General features: G+C 45.1%; 1 protein-coding gene across 9 annotated transcripts in view; it reads left to right on the forward strand.

Annotated features, from left to right (window-relative positions):
* Positions 1–2,017: 2,017 nt before the first annotated feature.
* Positions 2,018–22,985, forward strand: part of PARP6 (poly(ADP-ribose) polymerase family member 6) — a 28,595-nt gene continuing 7,627 nt past the window's right edge. For 2 of the 9 annotated variants that reach the window (XR_007128879.1, XM_047738754.1), the window contains exons 1-18: positions 2,021–2,269; positions 3,380–3,646; positions 6,408–6,605; positions 7,246–7,323; positions 8,077–8,171; positions 8,612–8,672; positions 8,915–9,005; positions 9,459–9,525; positions 12,462–12,611; positions 13,762–13,972; positions 14,489–14,542; positions 16,498–16,593; positions 17,188–17,280; positions 18,116–18,241; positions 19,539–19,604; positions 20,504–20,571; positions 21,860–21,908; positions 22,158–22,267. Coding sequence is in view for 6 of the 9 variants with exons in the window: in XM_047738754.1 (XP_047594710.1) it covers positions 6,603–6,605; positions 7,246–7,323; positions 8,077–8,171; positions 8,612–8,672; positions 8,915–9,005; positions 9,459–9,525; positions 12,462–12,611; positions 13,762–13,972; positions 14,489–14,542; positions 16,498–16,593; positions 17,188–17,280; positions 18,116–18,241; positions 19,539–19,604; positions 20,504–20,571; positions 21,860–21,908; positions 22,158–22,267 (1,418 nt within the window). In the remaining 3 variants the exon portion in view is untranslated. Of the gene's footprint in view, positions 2,270–3,379; positions 3,647–6,407; positions 6,606–7,245; positions 7,324–8,076; positions 8,172–8,611; positions 8,673–8,914; positions 9,006–9,458; positions 9,526–12,461; positions 12,612–13,761; positions 13,973–14,488; positions 14,543–16,497; positions 16,594–17,187; positions 17,281–18,115; positions 18,242–19,538; positions 19,605–20,503; positions 20,572–21,859; positions 21,909–22,154; positions 22,268–22,985 lie in introns of all 9 variants that reach the window. The other 7 variants (XM_047738752.1, XM_047738751.1, XR_007128878.1 and 4 more) reach the window with 7 other exon arrangements.

Below are 22,985 nucleotides of genomic sequence, written 5' to 3' on the forward strand. Positions count from 1 at the left end.
GTGCCAGGAGTCACACAAAACAGGAATGGCCCTGGGGCCCACAGATCTGGAGGGCGAATATAGAAAATTTAATTTCCAAAGAATAGGGTTCATGGGCTGGACTAACTCAAAACAGTGTCCACTCACAAGTGCAGTTCTGCAGGACTGGGTGATTTCCCTTATCTTGGTTTAGGATGGCACAGGAGAGGAGGTAAATGGCTGGAATGACCCAAGATTGCAATCTTAAGGGCAAGCATATTAATAAAATTTGATATAACTGACAATAGGATCTGGACTGGATAGGAAAAGAAGTGAAGCCAGGAAGATAATGATAAGCCATGAGGCAGTTGAGATTAATGTAATTCATAATGAGTAGAAGATCTGGTGGCATGAAATGGGAAGGGATGAAAAGGGGAAATCCTGGAATATTGTGAAATACTGGATTTTGACATTTTACTCATGGGGACAGACCCCTTCTGCTTACGAAGGTGCTGGTGTTCAAATACTGCCTGGCATCCATGGCTTTTAAAAGCTGTTATGGGAGGGGCGCCTGGGTGGCTCAGTGGGTTAAGCCTCTGCCTTCGGCTCAGGTCATGATCCCAGGGTCCTGGGATCGAGACCCGCATCGGGCTCTCTGCTCAGCAGGAAGCCTGCTTCCCTTCCTCTCTCTCTGCCTGCCTCTCTGCCTACTTGTGATCTCTCTCTGTCAAATAAATAAAATCTTTAAAAAAATAAAAAAATAAAAGCTGTTATGGGGCCCCTGCTGGGGAATTGTTTTAGGGAACAGAGTCAACTCCTTCCCCAAGAGCTACATTGAGACTAAGGCTGTAAGTCCCCTTATTTTATATTGCTTGCTTTTTTCAGTTATTAGGAGCAATGGGTGTAACGAACTGATACTAAGACAGTGTTGTGGTCCAGGCTGAGACCAAGGTGAAAAGATGGGATGGGAGGCATCAAAAGGAGGGAAATAGAAAGGAGATGCTGAGGATATCCAAATGTGAAAAACGTCACCAGGAAAATCCTGACTGCAATGCTGCTCAGGAGGGACAGATATGACATGCCTATATGACTCAGGGCAAAGCCTTCCTTGAGTGTGCTGTATCCAGCTAAAAAGAGGGAACGAGGAAGGACAGCAGATCTAACATATGCCTTTCCCCATTAGTGCTGATGGAAAAGAGGTGTATGGAAGCCCTGACACCCAATTCTAAGGATGAAGGGAGATCTGCCCATGTCTGAGATTAATAACCGCAACAGCCACAATAATGGCTTCCCTTTATGGACTACTTTCTAGTCGCAGGTTCTTATATGTATTACGTTGAACCGCACGACATTGCAGGTATTTGACTCTTCACAGCCTACAAAACGGCAATTTCGTAAGGTTCGAGCTATTATCTTACTTCATCCTCACCACAACAACGCCGTTAAAAGGTATTATTGCCCCCACTTTACAGATGAGAAAACTAAGACTCAGAAAGTGAAAGTCGTGGTTTGAGGCTGAACAGTCAGTAAGTGCTGAAACCAAGCTCTGAACCCAGATTGTTTGAATAGAAGGAGTGCTTTCCGGCACGCCACAGCTACCAGGGGAGCAAATGAGTTAACCTTAAGAAAAGACCTCGAGGTGTCTGACACCCGCCGACCCCCATGCACACCAGAGATTTTTGGAACCCGCAGGGTCTCAGGAAGCCTCTCTCAATCTACCAACAGCCCAGCCTTCAACGCTGCGAGGCAGACGGGACTGTCTTTCCTGCTCATTCCTCCCAACCACACGGGGCGCAAAGTGCCGACAGTCTCTTTCAGAAGGTTCTCCGCGCACCCCCAGGGTCCCTCATTTTTCCACTCATCCACCCCACCCCGCGGCGCAGGCGCCACCTCCCTCCGCGCCGCACCCCTCCCAACCAGCGAGCACCGCGCAAGCGTCGGAAGCCTGGAGTCCGGGGCGGTGGCGCGCCCAGAAACAGGCCGCTTGGCGATTGGTCAGACGCCGGTCACGTGACGACGGTGTCGCCGCGCGAGCGTGCGCAGACTAGCTCTGCGCGCCCGTGACGGAACGACGAGGCGTGGGGGTGCGCGACCTCGCCCGCCCGGCCCGGCCCCCGCCCCTTGGCCTGCCGCTCCGCCCCCGCGGGGCGTCCCGGGCCGCTAGTCCCCTCAGCGGCGGCCGCACGCGGCCCGGGGTCGCCGTGAGTACTCGCGAGGCCGGCCTGTGGGGCGGCCGCCACGGGGACGGGGCGGGGCGGCCGGGCCGCGGGAAGGGTGCGGGGCCCGCCCCGCCTCGGCCGGGGTGGATGAAGTAAGGGGCTTGGACCGGGTGGCTCTGAGGGGCCCTCCTAGGCTTGACAGGCTTCGCTCAAGGCCAGGCGGCTGGTGACACCGATCGGGCACAGAGCTTCTTCCCCGGGAGGCAGGTGTTGGGTGTCTTTGGGGTCTCCGGAGAAGAGCTATGACTGCTCCCCTCAGGGAGGCCTTAGGGCCTGCCCTGGAAGCGCGGGTGGCAGTCAGTCTTTTGGGGGTTAATCTCGTCTTCTCCCTCCACCGGGTATACGGCAGATAGCGCCAGCCTTTGAGAATCTCCCTGCCCACCCCCCACCCCCCGCGGGTTTTCCCCCGCACTCTTTGTTCAGTGGCTTAGTCTTTCTGAGAAAGGAGCGCTCGGTATAGAGCGGAGTAACCCCCTTTCCCGGGACTAAAAAGCTGGGAGTGAAACCCAGCGTTCAACGTTGGGATCGGAGGCTCTTTTGGCTAGACGAAAAGTTGTCACACTGAGATGTGCCTGTGGACCTAGGGAAGGACCTTTGTGATCCAGACTTCAGACTTACTTACATGTGGTCTATTCCCATACCAATCCCTAAAGCCTTCTGTGTTAGCTGCCGTCGTCCAGACCTAACACTGAGCTGAGCAACACCCTTATTTGGGTACTCTTCACACAGTGTATATATATTTGGCCCAGCTTCTCTCGAAAGGTTCCCTCCTTCACCTCATTTAGATAAATCGGATAGGTCTTTCTTGCTTAATTAGACAACTCCTTTAATTAGTAATAATCACATTACAAGAAAAGGATGTAATTAGGACCTGTCAAACGTGCTTAAGTCCCAATTCCACTATACCGATGCTACACCTTGCTTGGCCTTCCTACACCTGAGTATTCTATGTATAACATGAAAGCATTGAGATACTCCTCTTTCAGATGTCTGTGTTTCCGTGAATTTCATGACCCACCACTTCCCTTTTCCCACTCTTTAAACCCATCCTCTACCTCCAGAGGAATGGGCATTGAGAGTAGAAGATGAGAGTCTCTTTCACTGAAACAGCCTGGTTTGGAAAAGATGGTAGTCTCTGAATTGTTTCTTCCCTGGACAAGAAAAATTCCCTCTGAACTGCCTTTTTCTCTTTGTGATAACAGCAGAAACCAAGCAGCAACAGCCCTTGGCGAGAGGCTAAGTTTTTCTCGACTTCTACGGTGACAAAGACCTTGAGAAAGTTGGTACTTCTGGCCTACGCTGCCAACGTCCTACCACCCAGCCCAAGACAGCCCAAGCTGGACATTAGTGCCTCCCTCTTTATTCCTCTGTGATCATCCAGATCAGCACCTGACTGTTTATTTTCAAATCTCACAAACCCGGCTCAGCCCTCAGATCTTCATAATTTTGGTTCTCAGCTGCTCTTGAAGGTGAATGGAGTCTTGCTTTTTAAAATCATTTTTGTATGATTTTGTCTATGTGCAGACACATTGAAGTTCTTGTATGTATCTCCCTTTTGGTTTAGGTATCTAGCAGACCTTTCATTCATTCATTTATTCATTCAGTAAGTATGAGTTGAGGGACCGACAACATAGTGACGAGCCAAAGCCTCTGCCACAACAGAGCTTATATTCTGCTGGGAGATAAATAAAACATTTTGTATGTCAGAGCATGGCGCTGTGGGAAACTATATATCAGGTTGGGAGATGGAAAGTGCTAGTGTGTGTGTGTATGTGTGTGTTGAGGTTTTGCTGTTTTATAGAGGATGGTCAAAGACGACCTTTGAGCAGAAATCGGAAGGTAAGGAGCAAGCCATATAGATACCTGAAAGGCATCCCAAGAAGAGACAACAGCAGGGACAAAGGCTTTGTGGTGGGAATATACTTGATATGTTTGGAGAATAGCAAGTAGGCACTTGTGGAATTTCAGGGATGATTTTCCTGTTCACATTTAGAGTTGACTTTTTAGGGCCCCTGAAAAAGTAAAAGAGTAGCCTATGATTTTTTTTTTTTTTAACTTGCTAGAGAATTTTCCAGCTGTACACAAGCATAAAAGAAACTCTCATGAACCCATCACTCAGACTGATCTTTAATATTTGCCATATTTATTTCATTGCCCCTCCGACACCCCACCCCCTTTTGGGGCTGGAGTAGTATTTACAAGTAAATCTCAGATATTAGGCCATTTCATCTCTAAGAACTTGAATTGCAGTTTCCCTTTGCATAGTGTTTTTGATGAGTCAGGCACTGCTATCAGCTTGAGGACAACTATGGAGTTTGGCCTGGCATTGTGCCATATGTCCCCATCCTGGGTCAGTTACCAGGCTTGAGTTGGTAACTGGGGAACAGACCACAGGCCCTTGGAGCACACAAGGATTTAGAACAAGGGTTCTCAGATTTTATCATGCATCAGCATTAATGTGGAGGTTTGTTAAAATACAGATTACTGGACCCCATCTTGGAGTTTCTAATTCAGTAGGTCTGGGGTCTGATGATTGAAATTTTAAATAAGTTCCCAGGTGATGCTGATGTTACAGATCCATAGACACCACTTGGATTTATAAATGTAAGGTTCAGTAGGACCATATTAGAGACTAAGAACACCTCTGTTTAAGGTTGGAATTGGTGGGCAGAGCCAGGAAGGCCTAGATAGTGGTTCTTTTTTTTCTTTTTTTTTTCAAGATTTTATTTATTTAATTATTTGACAGAGAGAGAGAGAGAGAGAGCTCAAGTAGGCAGAGAGGCAGGCAGAGAGAGAGGGGGAAGCAGGCTCCCTGCCCAGCAGAGAACCCGATGCAGGACTTGATCCCAGGACCTTGGGATCATGACCTGAGCCAAAGGCAGAGGCTTAACCCACTGAGCCACCCAGACACCCCTAGATAGTGGTTCTTTTTCTTTTCTTTTTTTTTTTTTTAAAGATTTTATTTATTTATTTGACAGAGAGAGAGAGAGAGAGAGAGCATAAGTAAGCAGAGAGGCAGGCAAAGAGAGAGGGGGAAGCAGGCTCCCTGCCCAGCAGAGAGCCTGATGCAGGGCTTGATCCCAGGACCTTGGGATCACGACCTGAGCCAAAGGCAGAGGCTTAACCCACTGAACCACCCAGACACCCCTAGATAGTGGTTCTTTTTCTTTTTCTTTTTTTTTTTTAAGATTTTATTTATTTATTTGACAGACAGAGATCACAAGTAGACAGAGAGGCAGGCAGAGAGAGAGAGGGAAGCAGGCTCCCCGCTGAGCAGAGAGCCCGATGCGGGACTTGATCCCAGGACCCTGAGATCATGATCTGAGCTGAAGGCAGAGGCTTAACCCACTGAGCCACCCAGGTGCCCCCCCCCTTTTTTTTAAGATTTTATATGTTTATTTGAGAGAGAGAGAGAGGTCACAAGTAGGCTGGGACAGGCGGCGGGTGGGGTGGGGAGCAGACTCCCTGCTGAGCAGAGAGCCTGATGTGGGGCTTGATCCCAGGACCCTGAGATCATGACCTGAGCTGAAGGCAGAGACTTAACCTCCTGAGCCACCCAGGCACCCCCTAGATAGTGGTTCTTAATTTTGTGAAATGGCTAGGGTTTAGTGTTCCTGACCTTATCGGCATCATTATTGTATTTTCATTTGGGGAGTAGGTTCTAGGATTAGTCCAGGCTACTATTTTGCTCACGACAACTAGGACCTTGTCTACTGGGGGTGTTCGGTGTTGAGGACTTTTTAAGTTAGCTATGATTGTCATATAAAGGCTTCTAGTGATACTGATATTTAATAAGACATGACGATTCAATTTGAGTAAATAACTAGGGGTGAAAATTCCCAAAATAATCTGATTCTGATGAGGGTTGGTACTATGGAGAATGTTTCTAAATGAATTGACTAGACAGAGTAGTGTATCATCTGGTCATGCCACCATCACTTTTGGCTTTAGGGGTTGATTCAGCATCATGATCTAGAGCAGGGACTTGCTCTAATCCCAACTCTTGAGCTCAAATGGAGCAGTAGTGTCTTATGTTTGTATAGTGCTTTCACGGTTCATTTATCTTTAAAGAACTATGTGTACAAGTGTGTGTACATGCATGCAAGTATGTTTTTATGTGCAAGTGTCTGTAATATGTCTAATAAAAGTGTATCCATAAACTGTGTGCCTGTGTAAATACCATCTAGCTGTTAAGTGGTGATGAAACCAATTGTTGTCTACTTTCCACAGGACAGTGACTTGTTACCACCACTACAGCAGAGCCTGACATCCCCAGCAGATCTCCAGTCAGCCCCTGACATCACCCCCTCCCTTGTCTCCCTCTGTGGCCTCCTAAATGCCCATCCCGTTGGCCTGGGTTCAGCTGGTGGTATGGAGGGGTGCTGCCTAGCACTGACCTGGGAGTGTGTGTGACCCACTGACCCAATGGTGAGAACTGACTGCCCACCTCTCCAGCTGATCATCCAGGGGATAGATGGTACAAAGTGCAAACCTCACCCTTTCCTGGCATTTTCCCTTCCACCCTTTTGAAGCCTAGAGTGGTTATCTGAAGTTAAAGGGAGAAGGAGCATGGAGACCATATTACTTGGGGTGGGTACAGTAGATTTTCTTGGGAAGGAAGGAGAGAGTTAAATAAGGGATAGAAAGGGAATGATAAGACGTGAGCTTAACTATGTGTGGTAGCTGTGTTTTGCAGTAATGATCCTAGAAGAGGCCAGCTTACACTAGGATCTAGATACGCCTAGGAATCACCATTGATGTTGAAGTCTGCATCCAATCTCCGCTGGCTGCCAGAGCCTCAATCATCATACTTACACTCAAGAAGAAGGCCAAAATTCCCTATTTTCTTTCATCCCTCACAAATCAGAGGTAGGCCATGGATATAACCAGATCCAGGAAGAGACATGTGTTCCTAAAGGGTGAGGTGAAAGGAGTAAAGGAAATAGGGCCTCAGTTATTCTGTCCCAAGGGACCTCCCATTCCTTGTGGGAATCTGTTTCCTGTCACCACTCTGTTCCATGGGATGATAGTGATCCAACAAGGTTGTATCCTTATTTTTCATCACTAGGACATCAAAGGCCAGTTCTGGAATGATGATGATTCGGAGGGAGATAATGAATCAGAGGAATTTCTCTATGGAGTTCAGGTGAGATTACAGCCCCTAAAAACCATGCTCAATAGTCTAAATGTGTGCTTCTCTGAATACAGCAAGTAGTGAGAGATTATTCTGCAGCAGAGGTAAGAGGAGGATGCAGTACAATGTTGGTGTGGTCTGAGCAGTGTCTTGTCAGAGCTGATCTCATATCCTTGCTCTTGCCTGGGACTCCTGCCTTTTCGAGAGTAAACTACATCCTTTGTATGTGGAAGCTACCTGTTTGTTTTTGGTTGGAAATAATTAGTTTTTGACTCTTCCTTTACTACCTAGTAGGTGTCATTTCATTCATTAGGGTCAAATTTTTAAAAGATTATCCTGCCAGTGATTGCTTCATACTATCTCTACCCAGGGCACAGTCCTGAGGAGGAATGTTGGACTCTTCACACAGCACCATCTGAGTTAAATTCTGTGCTCTTCAGCCTGTCTTGAGTTCTCATACAAGGGATAGCTAAGTATCCCTGGTCAGGGTCAGAGGAAAAGGTGCAGACTTAAGACTTGAGCAAGGTCTGCATTTGGTCCACTAAAAGTTCATAGAGTGGAGACGGTGGGAGACTAGACATAGAGTGGAGCCAGTGGTGAGTGGCTAGGGCCACCGTCAAGAGCCCCTTCACAGAAGCAGCCTTTTGCTTACATGTACTGTTGCCATTTGATTTCTTGTTCCTGGTGTTTGTTCATGTTCTTTTTATTTTGCATCTCTCTTTCCCTTCCCCTCAAACCTCCCCGCTGTCTTTGCTGCTGATTCAGGGGAGCTGTGCAGCCGACCTGTATCGACACCCCCAGCTTGATGCAGACATTGAAGCCGTGAAGGAGATCTACAGTGAGAACTCTGTATCCATCAGGTGGGACTCCACTTCAGGAGCAAGCCACTTCTTTCTGAGCTGTAAAAGGCTAGAGGTTTTTTCTTTTTATGGTATGAAGGGTGGTCTGTGGACATGGATAAATTATGAGCTTAGTGATAAATAGTGAGAAACAGATATAGTCATGCTCAGAATACTTAAGCTTAGCTGACAGCAGTGATAAAGGAAGTATAGCCATTTTTCTTAGAAGTTTCCTCTCATCCTAGACTCCTTCTAAGCTGATAGTTTGACCTTTGAGGTCTGAAGGGCTTCTGGCCTAGAGGAAGCCCTGATCATCTAAGTGGCTTGAGGCTGTAGCTGAGTCTGGATACGGAGCTACCTTCCACTCTTCCCTCTCCCCTGGCCCCAGGCTCAGTTCTCCATCCACCTCAGTCTCTGTTCCCTTCTTTCCCCCTTAATGAGTCTCCCCTGTATCTCTGTAGAGAATATGGAACTATCGATGACGTGGACATTGACCTCCACATCAACATCAGCTTCCTCGATGTAAGTGGTGCTAGTACCTGCCAACAACATGTCTAGCTGGACTTGTGGATTTTGTCATGTAGGCCAGGAGTCTTGTTCCTGAGTGCTGCATTTGGAGCACATATTCTTCATCCCTGTCTTTCCTAGACCATCAGCAGACAGTGGTGTGTACTGTCATGTGCATGTGTGTATCATATAGGGAAAACTACCAAGTCCATTCCTCTCTGTTGCTGAACTGGAACCTGTTTCACCTACTCTTCTAGGAGGAAGTCTCTACAGCCTGGAAGGTCCTCCGAACAGAACCTATTGTGTTGCGGCTGCGGTTTTCTCTCTCCCAGTACCTCGATGGACCAGGTAAAGGCAGTGAGTTTGGCCAAGAAGGTGCTTCGAGTGTGGTCTATCCAAAGTCCTAAGTTAACTGAGCCACAGAAAATCTAGGAATAAGGTTCTTGGGTATAATTTGCAGGCCATTGGTAGGGGCTTTTCAGTTTCCTGTCACTGGTGCCTTCATTTCCTGTCACCTGATAGCCATCCCCTAAAGGCCTTCTTGGTTAATGAAATTGTTTTCTCTGGTCCCCAGATATTATTTATTCTTTCCGTTTCCTTCACCTTCCTCGTGGAAGTGAAGTGATTTGGAATTAGTCACAAAGCTCCCAGAATCTGCCCTCTGCCTCAGATGCTTGCCTTCTCCATCACTATTGGTTAGAGTAATCTTAGAATCTGAGGATGCTCGTCCACTGAACTAGGGCTTTGGACTCCCAGGAAAATGGAGACATACATACCAGGAGCTTCTTTTTCTCTTTGCAGAACCATCAATTGAGGTTTTCCAGCCATCGAATAAAGAAGGATTTGGGCTGGGTCTTCAGTTGAAAAAGTAAGAACTTTGATCTTTCTGGTTATGAACATATGAGGGGCAGAGATGGATATATGGATGGACAGGCAGACCTTTGGATGGAATGCTTCCTCCCAAAAATATCTTTTCTGAGATGTGCCCGAAAAAGAGTAAATAAATTTGGGAGGCCAAATTTATGGTTAGGTGGGAGACCCTCTGGTTCTGGGGTGTCTGGCCTTGAGACTTTCTGGAGGTGAGGTGGTGCTCATCAGTACTTACCATTTTAGGATAGGTACAACCCTAGAAATGGGGTCATGCTCCTCATGTTTTCTCTTGTGGTTTTCTCAGAGTGGGGCTCTAGGAGCTCAGAGAGTTTTAGTTTGTGGAATGTGTTGAGTGTCTTGCTAATATTTGGTGTATAAGGAAAATTAAGTGAATTAAAGATTCTACCCTCTGTGAATAGAGTCTAGTGGATACATGTTCTAATATAAGTGAATATGTAGGATTTAGAAAGAATATAGAGGAAGGGGTGACTCAGTCTGATGGTGGGTGGAGGACTTTGAGTGAATGAATGAAAGGGAGATGATTCATGTTTTCAAGGATGGATAAGAGTTTCCCATGCAGACAGACTCTGAGAGTGAATAACATTTTCAAGGACACAGTCAGGTGAAACAGCCTGTGTGTAGGAAGCTCCAGTAGTTAAATATTGCTAGTAAAATACAGGGGGAGAGTGGTGGGAACTGAAGCCAGAGAAGTAGGAAGGGGTCCAAATCAGAGAGGATCTTGGGCTTTTATCTTATAGGCAGCAGGAGCATTGGAAGGGTTTTAAGCAATGAAAGAACGTGGCCAGACTTCATTTTAGAGAAATGATTCCTGTAGCACTATGTAAAATAGGTAGGAGGGGGTAAGGCAAGAGAAGAACTAGTTTATTAGGAGGCCTTTGAAGAAGTCCAGACATGAGATGATGAGGGGCCTGAGCCAAGTGAGAGAATAATGAGAATAGAGATGAAAGGTGGACTAGAGAGATTTGTGGAGTATAAAATCAATAGGACTTGAAGACTGATTTGGCTATGTTGTATGTGGTCATAAGAACCACAGAATAGTGGAACATTACTCTTAGGTTTCTAGCCTAGATGTCTGGGTAAATTGTAATATCACCAAATTAAATAGGGATGTAAGAAGAGGAACAGTTTTATGGGATGACTATAGATAATTAGTTCCATTTTAAAGATTTTATTTATTTATTTGACAGAGAGAGAGAGACACAGCAAGAGAGGGAACACAAGCAGGGGGAGTGGGAGAGGGAGAACGAGGCTTCCTGCAGAGCAGGGAGCCTGATGTGGGGCTCGATCCCAGGACCCTGGGCTCATGACCTGAGCCGAAGGCAGATTCTTAACGACTGAGCCACCCAGGCACCCCAGTTAGTTCCATTTTAAACATGTTGTTTAAAGATAACCTTGGGTGGGGGGCTTCCTGTGTGACTCAGTCAGTTAAGTCCAGTTCTTGGTCTTGGCACAAGTCTCGATCTCAGGGTCATGAGTTTAAGCCCCACATTGGGCTCCATGCTGGGGATGGAACCTACTTGGAAAAAAAAAAAAAAGTAAAGGTAACCTTGGGATATTCAAGTGGTTGTACTTAGTACATAGATATGTCACAGAAGTTAAGGTTGAAAATAAATTCAGTGAATGGGTGGAGATTACAATTGGTATAGAGTATGAGATTGCTAAGGGAAAACATGATAAAATGAAAAGAATATAGGATCAAGGACAAAAAATCCTTTGACATCCAGACAAAGTACCCAAGAAAATGAGTGGGCAGAGACAGAACATTGAAGATAGGTCAGAGAAGTTGGAGAAGAATAGGAAGCAAATGGTGTCACAGAAGGCAAGGGGGAGAGTTTCTACAAGGAGGGCAAGATGCCAGAAAGGATAAAGGATAAATAAGAGGAGAACTTAAGAGTTTTTGTTAGATTTAACATCAAGGTAAGAGCAATTGTAGTGGAGTGGCAAAGATAGAAACTGGACTGCAGTTGAGTTGAGAAGTGAGTGGTTAGCAACGAAGTAGAAACAGTAAGTGTGGACTGAGATACTTGGATGAGGATAGAAGGGGCAGGGGGAGATCTAACTAGACTGAGGGACAGAAATTTGAAACTTTGTGTGGACTTTGGGAAAGGAACTGACAGGAAAGGGGGATGATTGATGGATCAAGATCCCTTAAGAGCCAAGAAGGAGCTGAGATCTAGTGAACAAATAGAGGAATTAAGAGAAGGGTCACCTTGTCTCCAGAGAATGGAGGAATCAAGGTAGAATGGAAATGGAAATAGATTTTAAGGGAAAATTAAGGGAGATGGTAACTGATGGCTTCAGTGTTTCTCCGTTAAGAAGTAAGAGGTTGTCAGCTGTAAGTGAAGTTAAAAGCTTAGAGAAGGCGGTAAGGATTTATGACAATAGTTTGGAGTAATGCCAGAGAGGACTGATCAAAAACAAGGGAAAGAACTGACGGAACTAGCTGAGGTCCCAGCTCCAGTTGGAAGCCGCAAGTTTGGGGATATAATTTTTTGCCTAACAATGTCAATACCCCTCATGTCCCTACTCCTTTTATTTGCTGGTACTCTGGTCATCCCACTACTTCTGTTCTACTGTCAGTATAGTCATTCTTGGCAATAAATTCCCAGGTTCATGGCCATTGAAGGCTCGCCTTTGAGATCTTCCATTAAAGGCAGATCGTCTCAGAATTGTTCTGGTCCATGAGACCAGGTAATGGGAGTGGATATTTACCCTCTAAGGTAAAGAGATACTTTAGGACAGCACATTTCCATGGCTAAGGTCATTATAGGGGGTCTTCAGACATATTTCCTCATGACAACTAGCTTTACAGCTCCTGGGTCTGAATTTTAGATGAATTGCTTTTCATAGTTCTTTTCCTTGACCTACTCCCCTGCCTGAGTTTTTGTAAGCCTGTTCTCTTTGATTCCTTAGGATCCTGGGTATGTTCACTTCCCAACAATGGAAACATCTCAGCAATGATTTCTTGAAGACCCAGCAGGAAAAGAGGCACAGTTGGTTCAAGGCAAGTGGTACCATCAAGAAGTTCCGAGCTGGCCTCAGCATCTTCTCGCCCATCCCCAAGTAAGTGCTCCTCCAGGAGCAGATCATCTCTGATGCCCGTGGTCTTGTCTGAGCGCACACCCCACTTTCTTGATTACCTAAACTTATCTATTTTGCTCTCTCCCGAGGTCCTCTAAATTCTGCACCTTTAACAACACCATCCACCAGTCCTGTCCCCTAGGTGTCTTTATTCTTGTACTTCTATAACCAGTATTCATACCTTGTCCTTTTTTTTTTAATTCTTTTTTTTTAAGATTTTATTTATTTATTTGATAGAGATCACAAGTAGGCAGAGAGAGAGGGGGAAGCAGGCTCCCTGCTGAGCAAAGAGCCCAATGTGGGGCTCGATCCCAGGACCCTGGGATCATGACCCGAGCCGAAGGCAGAGGCTTTAACCCACTGGGCCACCGAGGCGCCCCCATACCTTGTCCTTTATGTAAAACGTAATACCTAGCTGATGATATGTATTTGAAGAATTGTATGCTAATTTTTTCTATCTTTTCTTTCTTTGAACCTCATTCATTACTCTTTCTCCTAAGAAGGTAGAGTCTGAGAATAGGCATCAATTCTTTTTTCTTATGAGAGGGTGCACTATTTATTATCTAGGTTTTAGAATATTGTCTCGTTCTCTGTCCCCAGGCCTACATTTTGTCCCCCTGGGGTCTCTGACTTTCCCAAAGGCTAATATAAACCCAGATTTGTAGCTTCCCAGGCACTATTATTGACAGATAGACATTAGGCTCTTTGGGCTGCAACTACTTCTTGCTTAGTATGGTATTTAGCACTTAATCATATGTATATAAACACCACACACACACACACACACACACACACTCACTCACTCACTCACTATGGAACAGTGAAACAGGCATCCTGTCCAAGGGACCATTCCATACCTGGCCCAGATGCCATAGAGATTGACTGAGATTTTGCCTCTGCCTGTTCTCCACGTTCCAATCTGAAGAACACAAATAATGACATAAAAATCAGTTCAGATTTGTGACCTACTTGTTTTAAATGTGTTGAAGATCCAATGGAACTTTCCTCAGGTAGGAGTTCTTTGGCTTAAGTCACTTCACCCATCCTGACCTAGTACTCACTTACCTCCAGTGTTCTTCTAGGGCTCATTCTGAATCCCCAGTTTCATCACTTCTCTTTGCTCTCTCTCCAGGTCTCCCAGTTTCCCTATCATACAGGACTCCATGCTGAAAGGCAAACTGGGTGTACCAGAGCTTCGAGTTGGGCGCCTCATGAACCGTTCCATCTCCTGCACCATGAAGAACCCCAAAGTGGAGGTGTTTGGCTACCCTCCCAGCCCCCAGGCAGGTCTCCTGTGCCCCCAGCACGTGGGCCTCCCTCCCCCAGCACGGACCTCTCCTTTGGTACATGGGCTGGGGAGGGTTTGACTTGGGTGCCAGAAGGGTGGGAATGGAAATGTGAGAGTATAACGTCCCAAAATGAGGTGGGAATATGGTTTTTCAGGGATCCTAAGTCAAACTTGGACATGTACCATGAATGGGTAGAATAGAGCACATGTTTTAATGGCTGAAGACATCTCTTAACTGTTTGGCCGGCTTCTCTGATAGTAGACCGTGAAGCAGGGAGTCTGAGCTTGGGCATCCCAAGATGTCATGTATGATTTTATTTGGCTGCGGTTAGGACTTGGTCATCAGCTGCTGTATTAACCTATCCACCTATCTTGAAGAAGGTTAAAGACAGGTGAGCCCTTTTTAGGAGCCTTTGGCAAAAATGTCTAAAGGTCTTCTCTCCAGCTTTGGGATTATTTAGGCTCATCGGAGCTAGGTGTAGCACTTCAGGAGAATCCTAGGTGATGAGTGTGAGGTCTCGCTCGGCACCAGCTTCATGGTTCATGATGTCTGTCTGTCTACTCTCGTTAGGTCAGTGGTCACTGCAAGAACATCCCCACTCTGGAATATGGATTCCTTGTCCAGGTAATTGAGTACAAAGCTTCATTCCTAAGCTTTTCCCTTATTGTCTGGCCCATCTGATCCCCTAACATCTCCCAGCTCCTCATTCAGTTCACAAATATTTCCTGAGTTGCTCTGCTCCCAGAACTGTACTCGCATTGTGTGGATAGGAGAAAAGAAGGCATAGTTCCCATCCTCAAGAGGCTGATGGCATTATTGGGAACACACTAACAGATCATGTCTGATCAAGTGCCACATGATGCACTGCAAATTGTAAGTGCATAGGTGTCAAGATATGAGAGGGATTGACACTGATTTCCTTGTGATCCCCAAATCCTCACTCAAGTGGTCTTCAGTTTTCCCTATACCTCTTTCATTGCTCAGCTACTGCTGGGTCATTTCTTTTTCATATCTCTTTATTCCCTGGACATGCTTTCTTTCACTTTTGCATCTCTTTTACCTTTGTTCACATCATTCCCTCCACTGGCCTTCCTCCCTAAATCTGCCTGTTGCAGTCAAGGGTCGTTGCTACCTGCACCATAAAATTCTTCTCCGTTACTCCAACCATATTAAGTGGGAGTGATCTCTCCTCTCATTGACTTCTTTTTTTTTTTTTTTTTTAAAGATTTTATTTATTTATTTGACAGACAGATCACAAGTAGGCAGAGAGGCAGGCAGAGAGAAAGGAAGGGAAGCAGGCTCCCCGCTGAGCAGAGAGCCCGATGTGGGGCTCGATCCCAGGACCCTGGGATCATGACCTGAGCCGAAGGCAGCGGCTTTAACCCACTGAGCCACCCAGGCGCCCCTTTCATTGACCTCTTAAGATGATTTTTGTTTTGTATCGAACCTGTGTGTCACATACCCTATCCTGCTTTGAGTTGTAATTAATTTGTATACAGGCCACATCTCCCTTGTCGGTGTTGAGGGTCTGAGAAGAATAATCTTTTATGTTATTGCATAGTCAAGGAGACCATTCACCAAACTGGGTACATAGTAGGTACATAGTGGGCATTCAGTACATCTCAGTGAATAAAAGCCCTTGCATGTCCCTTTACCAGCCCAAAAGTATGTGAAATGGGAACAACTTGATTCACACAAAACCTGGTACCTGGTAGAGTCAGGTTAAGACAGAGTGTGGTTTTATTTCATTGTTGTTGTTTTTAGGTTTTGTTTATGTTTTTAAGTAAGCTCTACAGCCACTGTGGGGTAGAGCTCATGGTCTCGAGACCAAAAGTTGTATGGTCCACTGACTGAGCCAGCCAGGCGCCCCTAGACAGAGTGTTTTAAAAATTCTCTAGTAATGAGCACTGGGTGTTATATGCAACTGATGAATCACTAAATTCTACCCCTGAAACTAGTAAAACACTGTATGTTAACTTAAAAAAAATTTTTTTTAGGGTATTGCAAAATGGCTCTGGATTTGTGCTCTCTTCCCAACGGAATTGTGCCTATGTTTTTGACCAGTGAACAGGCTGATTGTTCTGGGTAGTTGAAATGGCTTCTAAGGCCCCCTACCATGTAATCATGGACTGAATACTCACATATCTCTGAGGGACAATATATAATTACTACAACTGAAGTTAATAGTTTGGTTAGTACTTGTTAATGTTTATATGAAATTATTTCATTAATATCCATTCTTCTTTGGGGAGAATAATACCCAGTTTATAAATGAGGAAACTAAGGCTCAGGTTAACTGATTTGCCCAAAGTTGTATCTGTTATTAAGTGGTAGAGGCGGGTAGGATTTTAACTCAGATCTTCTGCCATGGCTGGTCCTGTGTTTACTATAATAAATAGTTGTAGCTCTAGAGTTGGGCCATCAATTTAAATAAGCGCAGGGCCCAAAAATAGATTCTGACTTAGGCACAGGGCTGAGAGTAGGGAGAGTAGCTGGAAAGAAACTCAAATGATTTCCCTTATCTATACCTGTACTTCCAAGAGACTTGATACAATCTCTACAATCTCTTCTCTCCCCAGATCATGAAGTATGCAGAACAGAGGATTCCAACGTTGAATGAATATTGTGTGGTGTGTGATGAGCAGCATGTCTTCCAGAATGGATCCATGCTCAAGGTATATACCCTAATCTGTGACCCTCTTCCTTGGACCCTTAGCTCCTCATCTCTCCTTTCTTCCTTTCTTCCCGGGTCTGTGGTAAAGGTAGAATTCTGTTCATTCTCCCTGACACTCTAGAAATAATTATTTTTCTCAGAAAACAAATTCAGCAATCCTGTTTGGAAAGTGAGGATACATGAATGTTTTTGAAGGTAAACCCCCACCCAACATTTAAAAAGAGGGATTAAGTGTTGATAAAGATGATTGCATATGACACTATTCTCAAGGACTCCCAAGTCTAGGTGGGTGGACAGGCTCTACACTATAACTATGGGGAGGAGACGTGAGGAGTGTTGTGGAAACTCACAAGAGAGAGCATCTAACTACCTAGGGAAGTCATGGAAGGCTTCATAGAGGAGACAGCATTAACTCTCAAACTTATGCGTAAAGCATTTTAATTAAGACTAGTTTATAGTTTTTCTCCTGGTGTAGAGGGCCCCAAATTCCTACCTCATTCTAGAGTTGTCTGAGGTCAGATTCGTCTTTCTCTCTATAACACCTTCTTACTGCACACCCTGCTGTCATTACTGTCTGTTTAATATGTCCATCTAGCCAGCTGTCTGTACTCGTGAGCTGTGTGTTTTCTCCTTCTACACGCTGGGAGTCATGTCTGGAGCTGCAGAGGAGGTCGCCACTGGAGCAGAGGTATGAGAGAGGGAAAAGCTTCTGGGGAACTGGGGACCAGGCAACCTAGCAATTTCACTCCTTGCAATTTAACCTCTGGAAATGCTTCCATGTGTAAAGATGCTCACGATACTCTTGTTTGTAATAGTGAAAAAAAAAACCCACATGGATACAGTTCCATCTGTGGGGTTCTGTTAAAGAAACCATGGTATGTCCTTACCGTGGAAATACTCCACGGCTGTTACTTATGGGTAGAACGTGATATATAAAAAAGAAAATGCAACAGTAAGTGTAGTGTTCTTTCTTTTTCAGTTTCCTATTTAATAAGCTATTTCCATAGGAAGGACAATCTGAAAGGATAGACATCAGACTTCACAGTAGTACCTGTGATGCATCAGATTTGTTTAGGGGCAGAGGATAATTTTTATCTTTTCTTTAGTCACTTTTTAATTCACCGTTATTTGAATTTTTTAATTGTTTATTTTTTAAAGATTTTATTTATTTATTTGACAGAGAGAAAGCGAGAGAGGGAACATAAGCAGGGGGAGTGGGAGAGGGAGAAGCAGGCTTCCTGTGGAGCAGGGAGCTTGACGTGGGAGTTGATTTGAGTTCCTGGGATATGACCTGCGTCGAAGGCGGGTGCTTAATGACCGAGCCACCCAGGTGCCCCTGTTATTTGAATTTTTATAAGTAGCCTGTATTTTCTAATGAAGAAATCATAAGCATGTTTGCTTTTAAAAGGAACAGCAGGGAGAAGTGCTGAGAGCCTCCAAAAGGTGGACCTATGCTGGATATTGTGACTCCCAGCTCTGGGAGATCCTTTAGCTTTTGCCCTCTTTCTCTCTTTTCCCCTAAGGTGGTGGATCTGCTGGTGGCCATGTGTAGGGCAGCTTTGGAATCCCCTAGAAAGAGCATCATCTTTGAGCCTTATCCCTCTGTGGTGGACCCCACTGATCCCAAGACTCTGGCCTTTAACCCCAAGGTATTGTTGCGTGGGAAGAAAGGGCTAAGGAATAGAAATGAGAAGAGATGGTGGGAGTCTACGGCTCTCATTCTAGTGTATATAACAGCTTGGAATGTGGGACAGAAGAAGGGGAACACTTGGTTCTTGGGAACTCTTAAACTCCAAGCTTTAGCTATTTTAGTGAATAAATAACTGAGTTTGTTAGAAGGAGTAGAGAAGAATTAACATTATTGGGTTTTACTAGTGAAGAATATTGACTTTGGAGCCAGACAGACCTGGATTCCATTTGAGGTTCTACTGTTCCTAGCTGACTGGTGTAAGAAAAGTTACTTAACCTTTCTGAACCTCGATTTTGTTATCTGTAAAAGGGGGTTAATATCTACTTTGCAGCTTGTTATAAAAATGAGAGAGAATATATGTAAAGTACTGTATTAGGGCTCTCCAGAGAAACAGAACCAATAGGAGATATATATAGAAAGAGATTTATTAGACGGAAGTGGCTCATGTGGTTATGAAGGTTGAGAAGTCCCAGGATCTGCAGTTGGCAAGCTGAAGACCCAGGAGAACCCATGGTGTAAATTCCAGTTCAAAAGCTGGCAGTCTTGAGATCCAGAAAGAGCAGGTTTTTCAATTCCAGTTCAAAGGTAGGAAAAGACCAGTGAGTGTCCTAGCTTCAGCAGTCAGGCAGGGACTGTCAGGCAGGGAATGTCAATTCCTTGGCATTTTTGTTCTCCTCAGACCTTCAACTGATTGTGTGAGGTCCACCCAAATGAGGGCAGGCAATCTGCTTTATTCAGTCTGCTGATTCAGTGGTTAATCTCCTCTAGAGATACCCTCACTGACACACCAGGAGTAATGTGTGACAAAATGTTCAGGCATTCCATGATCCAGTCAGATCAACTCGATTAACCATTGACAAAGTTAACCATCACAAGTACCCAGCAGAGTGCCTCACTGTTACCCTTGTTACTGTGCTATGTATCAGGCACTATATAGATTCTTTACATATGTTATTTAGTCCTTAGAACGTCTTCGTGAGTGTAGTGGGAATTTTTATCTTCATTTACGTACAGGGATACTGAGATTCTAAGTGGTTAAGCAACTTCCCCTCTTCCCCTTTTACTTCCAGCTGGTAAAAGAGAACTAGCATGTGATTCCAGAACTGTCTGACATTAAATCTGTGTTCTTTCCATGACATATACTCTTTCCCTGGGGCCTAGACTTTTTATGTACATCTGGCTCTCCCTTTTCATCACATCTTATGCTCCGCCACTTTTCTTCATCTGGGTCTTCTCTTCCCATTGATTCCCCACAGAAGAAGAATTATGAACGACTTCAGAAAGCTCTGGATAGTGTGATGTCCATCCGGGAGATGACCCAGGTATTCTGCCCTCTGCCTGTCCTTCTTCAGTGCCCTGTTGTGCTTGGAATCCATGGGAGTGGAGTGAAGATTTAGAAATGCTACTCAGATTCCTCACTGTATTTACTTTAGTCTTCCCTCTTTAGCCTTCCCAATCCTTGTTCTCTGTTACTCCTCTTTCTCACTCCTGATGTCTCTCTCAACCTTTACCTTTGTTGCCACTTCCTTCACAAGTTGTTTGTATTTAATGTTTTCCCCATAATTCTTAGGGAATTAGAGAAGTGAGGGAAAGACTTTTGCCCAGGGTTGGGAGGGTGAGGAGGGGAATTGGACATAAGGAACTAGCCCCAGGGGCCTACATTTTCTGTCCTTCCTAGGGGTGGGGCACAACATGGAGCAGTGACCATCCTTTGACTCAAGGCTGCCCCTCACCAGACTTCCCCACCCCTCGTCTGCAATCTCTGCATGAATAGACATTCATTTGTACTCACATTTACAGGTGGGCCTCTTCTCAGCAAATCCTATATATCACAGTTCAGATTAACACATTAGATATACCCAGGAGGGATGATTTGTCAGAAGGACTCTGCTTTATATAAAGTTTTACCGCAGCATTCCTTAGCCTGATCTTTCTGGGACATTGATTTTATTTATTTTTTATTTAAAGTCAACTTTTTAGGGTTGTAGGAATTGCATAAAATGAGGGAGACCCACCTGCATGTTGTTTTGTAAGCATTTTCAGTCATTTTCATATTTATTTCTGAGTCTTCCCAATCTAACTGGGCTCCTTGAGGGTGGGAACCCCATTTCCTCTTGCCTTTGTGTGGCCTTCAGTGCCTACCTTGCCCCGGGCCCTGATAGTCAGAGTGGGAGGGCTCCCACCTCTCCTGGGAGATAATTTTATGGCCTTTGTCTTACAGGGCTCATACCTAGAAATTAAGAAGCAGATGGACAAGCTGGATCCCTTGGCCCATCCTCTCTTGCAGTGGTAAGTAGTATGGGTAGAATGGTTCATCCTTTGGAGAATGGAAGGGAAGTATGGGGGTGTTTAAGCATCCTCTGTATGTAAGCCTTAGTACTGTTTCAGCTAAGTTCTCTGTGCATCCAGAGAGGTCTGTCTCCCTCTTCTACTCCCTTTCCCTCTCTCAAGGCCTTCCTTGTTGATGTACACTGTCCACAGCCTTGAGGCAATATTATTATTCTCTTCTTCTAACAAAGATTCTGAACATTCTCTACTGCCTCCACCTTCTGCCCTTCTTCCCTGATCTTGATTTTTATTGTTTCGCTGACATAGCTTTCCCATCTTTTCCTAGTCAGCTGTTGACATCCTAGTCAGCTATGCAACATGCTCCCTCATAGCGCGAGGAGTGACCAGGCATCAGGATGTCATCACAGTAAATGGGTGAAGCCCAAAGAACCAAACTGTATCCACTACATGAGATAACATTGCCTTGCTGAGGGCGCCTGGGTGGCTCCGTTGGTTGAGCGACTGCTTTCAGCTCAGGTCATGATCCCGGAGTCCCGGGATCGAGTCCCACCTGCATCGGGCTCCCAGCTCCACGGGGAGTCTGCTTCTCTCTCTGACCTTCTTCTCGCTCATACTCTCTCTCACTGTCTCTCTCTCAAATAAATAAAGTATTTAAAAAAAAAAATTGCCTTGCTGAGCCCTCACTGTTTTATGCCTTTGCTCCCTCCTGCACTCTGAATTCAGCCTATACACAGTCCAGTCTGTCCTTGAATCCTCAGGAAGATTGTTGTAGTGTCTTCTTTTTATTTCTCCAGCCCAAACAGTAACTTTCTTTCCACTCCTACCCATCCTCCAGAACCCTGAAGGCTTTCTCTGAGCTCAGATAGGATGGCTCTTGAGCCCCAGTTGTGCGTCTAAATCCCAAGTACTAGTTGTCACCCTGCTAATACAGATCTCTGCTTTCTGATTTTTTTTTTTTTTTTGTAGCTGATCTTATGTACTCTTCCTTTCATGTTATCCTTTTCTCCTCTTAGATGTAGCACTCTCCCTTTCATCCCTCTCTTTCTTTCCTCCATTGTTTACCCAGTAACTAGCTGATCTCTGGTCAGTAGCTTCCCTTTTACATTTTTCTACACTAGCATTACCACCCACAGGAATACCCAGATAGTGATCTCAACATTTCACACAATGCAGATAGCCCTGGAATCCTTGCTTGTTCTCCCAAGGGTTCAGCAAGGCTGCTGCTTTGTTTCGGATGGTCTGTCCACACACTCATTCTTTCCATCCCTTTTTTTCTGTTTTATGCTAGGATCATCTCTAGCAACAGGTCACACATTGTCAAACTACCTCTCAGCAGGGTAAGTGACTATTCTTCTAAACTCTTTAAATATTTGGTGAGGGGCAGGGAGGGGCTCCAGACCAGCTAACCATATTGGTCCTAGACTTGCCTCATTGGCTCTGTCCATCAACAGCAGCCTTTGGACCTAAGCATATTCTATTTATTTGGGGTCAGTGCCAGCCTGATTTGCCCCCTATCCCCAACCTTTCCCTCCCTGATCTCCATATCTGCTCTGTTTTCCTGACTCGACCCCCACCCTGGGCAGCAGCTGAAGTTCATGCACACCTCACACCAGTTCCTCCTGCTGAGCAGCCCTCCTGCCAAGGAGGCTCGGTTCCGGACCGCCAAGAAGCTCTATGGCAGCACCTTTGCCTTCCAGTGAGGAGGGTGGGGACTAGGGGTGGGGGTGGGGAGGACAACAAATAGTTTAGGGGGATGGGAGGGCAACTTCATTTGAGGTATATGAGTATGTGTGTTACCTATATCCATCAACTGATCAGTCAAATATTTATTATTATTGTAGTAGGTGCTGTAGACAGTAAAAAGATACATATGATTTGGTCTTTACTCTCAAGCTACTTATGTTGTAGTTGAGAAATGACATTTACATATAAAAAGTTTTTGAAGGAACAGATTGGAGGAGATAGATCTGAAAGCTATTTTGAAGGAAATCAGTGATTTTATGCCTAACTGTGGAGGGGAAAGAGAAAGAGAGAGAGAGAGAGATTAAGAAGGGATGATGGTACCCTTTTCTTAAAATAGATATCAGGTCAGGACTGGCAGCCATATTTGGGATCAGTGATAAGTCTTTGTTGAGTGTGAGATGAATCTGCTTAACTTGAAATATCAGGAGAATAGGCAAATGAAAATACTGAACCAGCATTTGGGGGTTTAGGATGGGACTAGCTGAAGCACAGAAAAAAGGATGGGACTGGAAATTAAGATGGAAGGTTAGCCACACACATACCTTGCATGCCTGTGACTGTATCCATGTGCATGTCCATCACTAGGTGTATCTGTGCCTATCAGCATGTCCTGTGTGGGTGAGGATGGGTGGGAGTGGCATGGCAGTCTTGGAACTGCTTCTGGGAACCTC

Source organism: Lutra lutra, chromosome 7 (assembly GCF_902655055.1).
Source record: "Lutra lutra chromosome 7, mLutLut1.2, whole genome shotgun sequence".
In the NCBI taxonomy this organism is placed as follows: domain Eukaryota; kingdom Metazoa; phylum Chordata; class Mammalia; order Carnivora; family Mustelidae; genus Lutra; species Lutra lutra.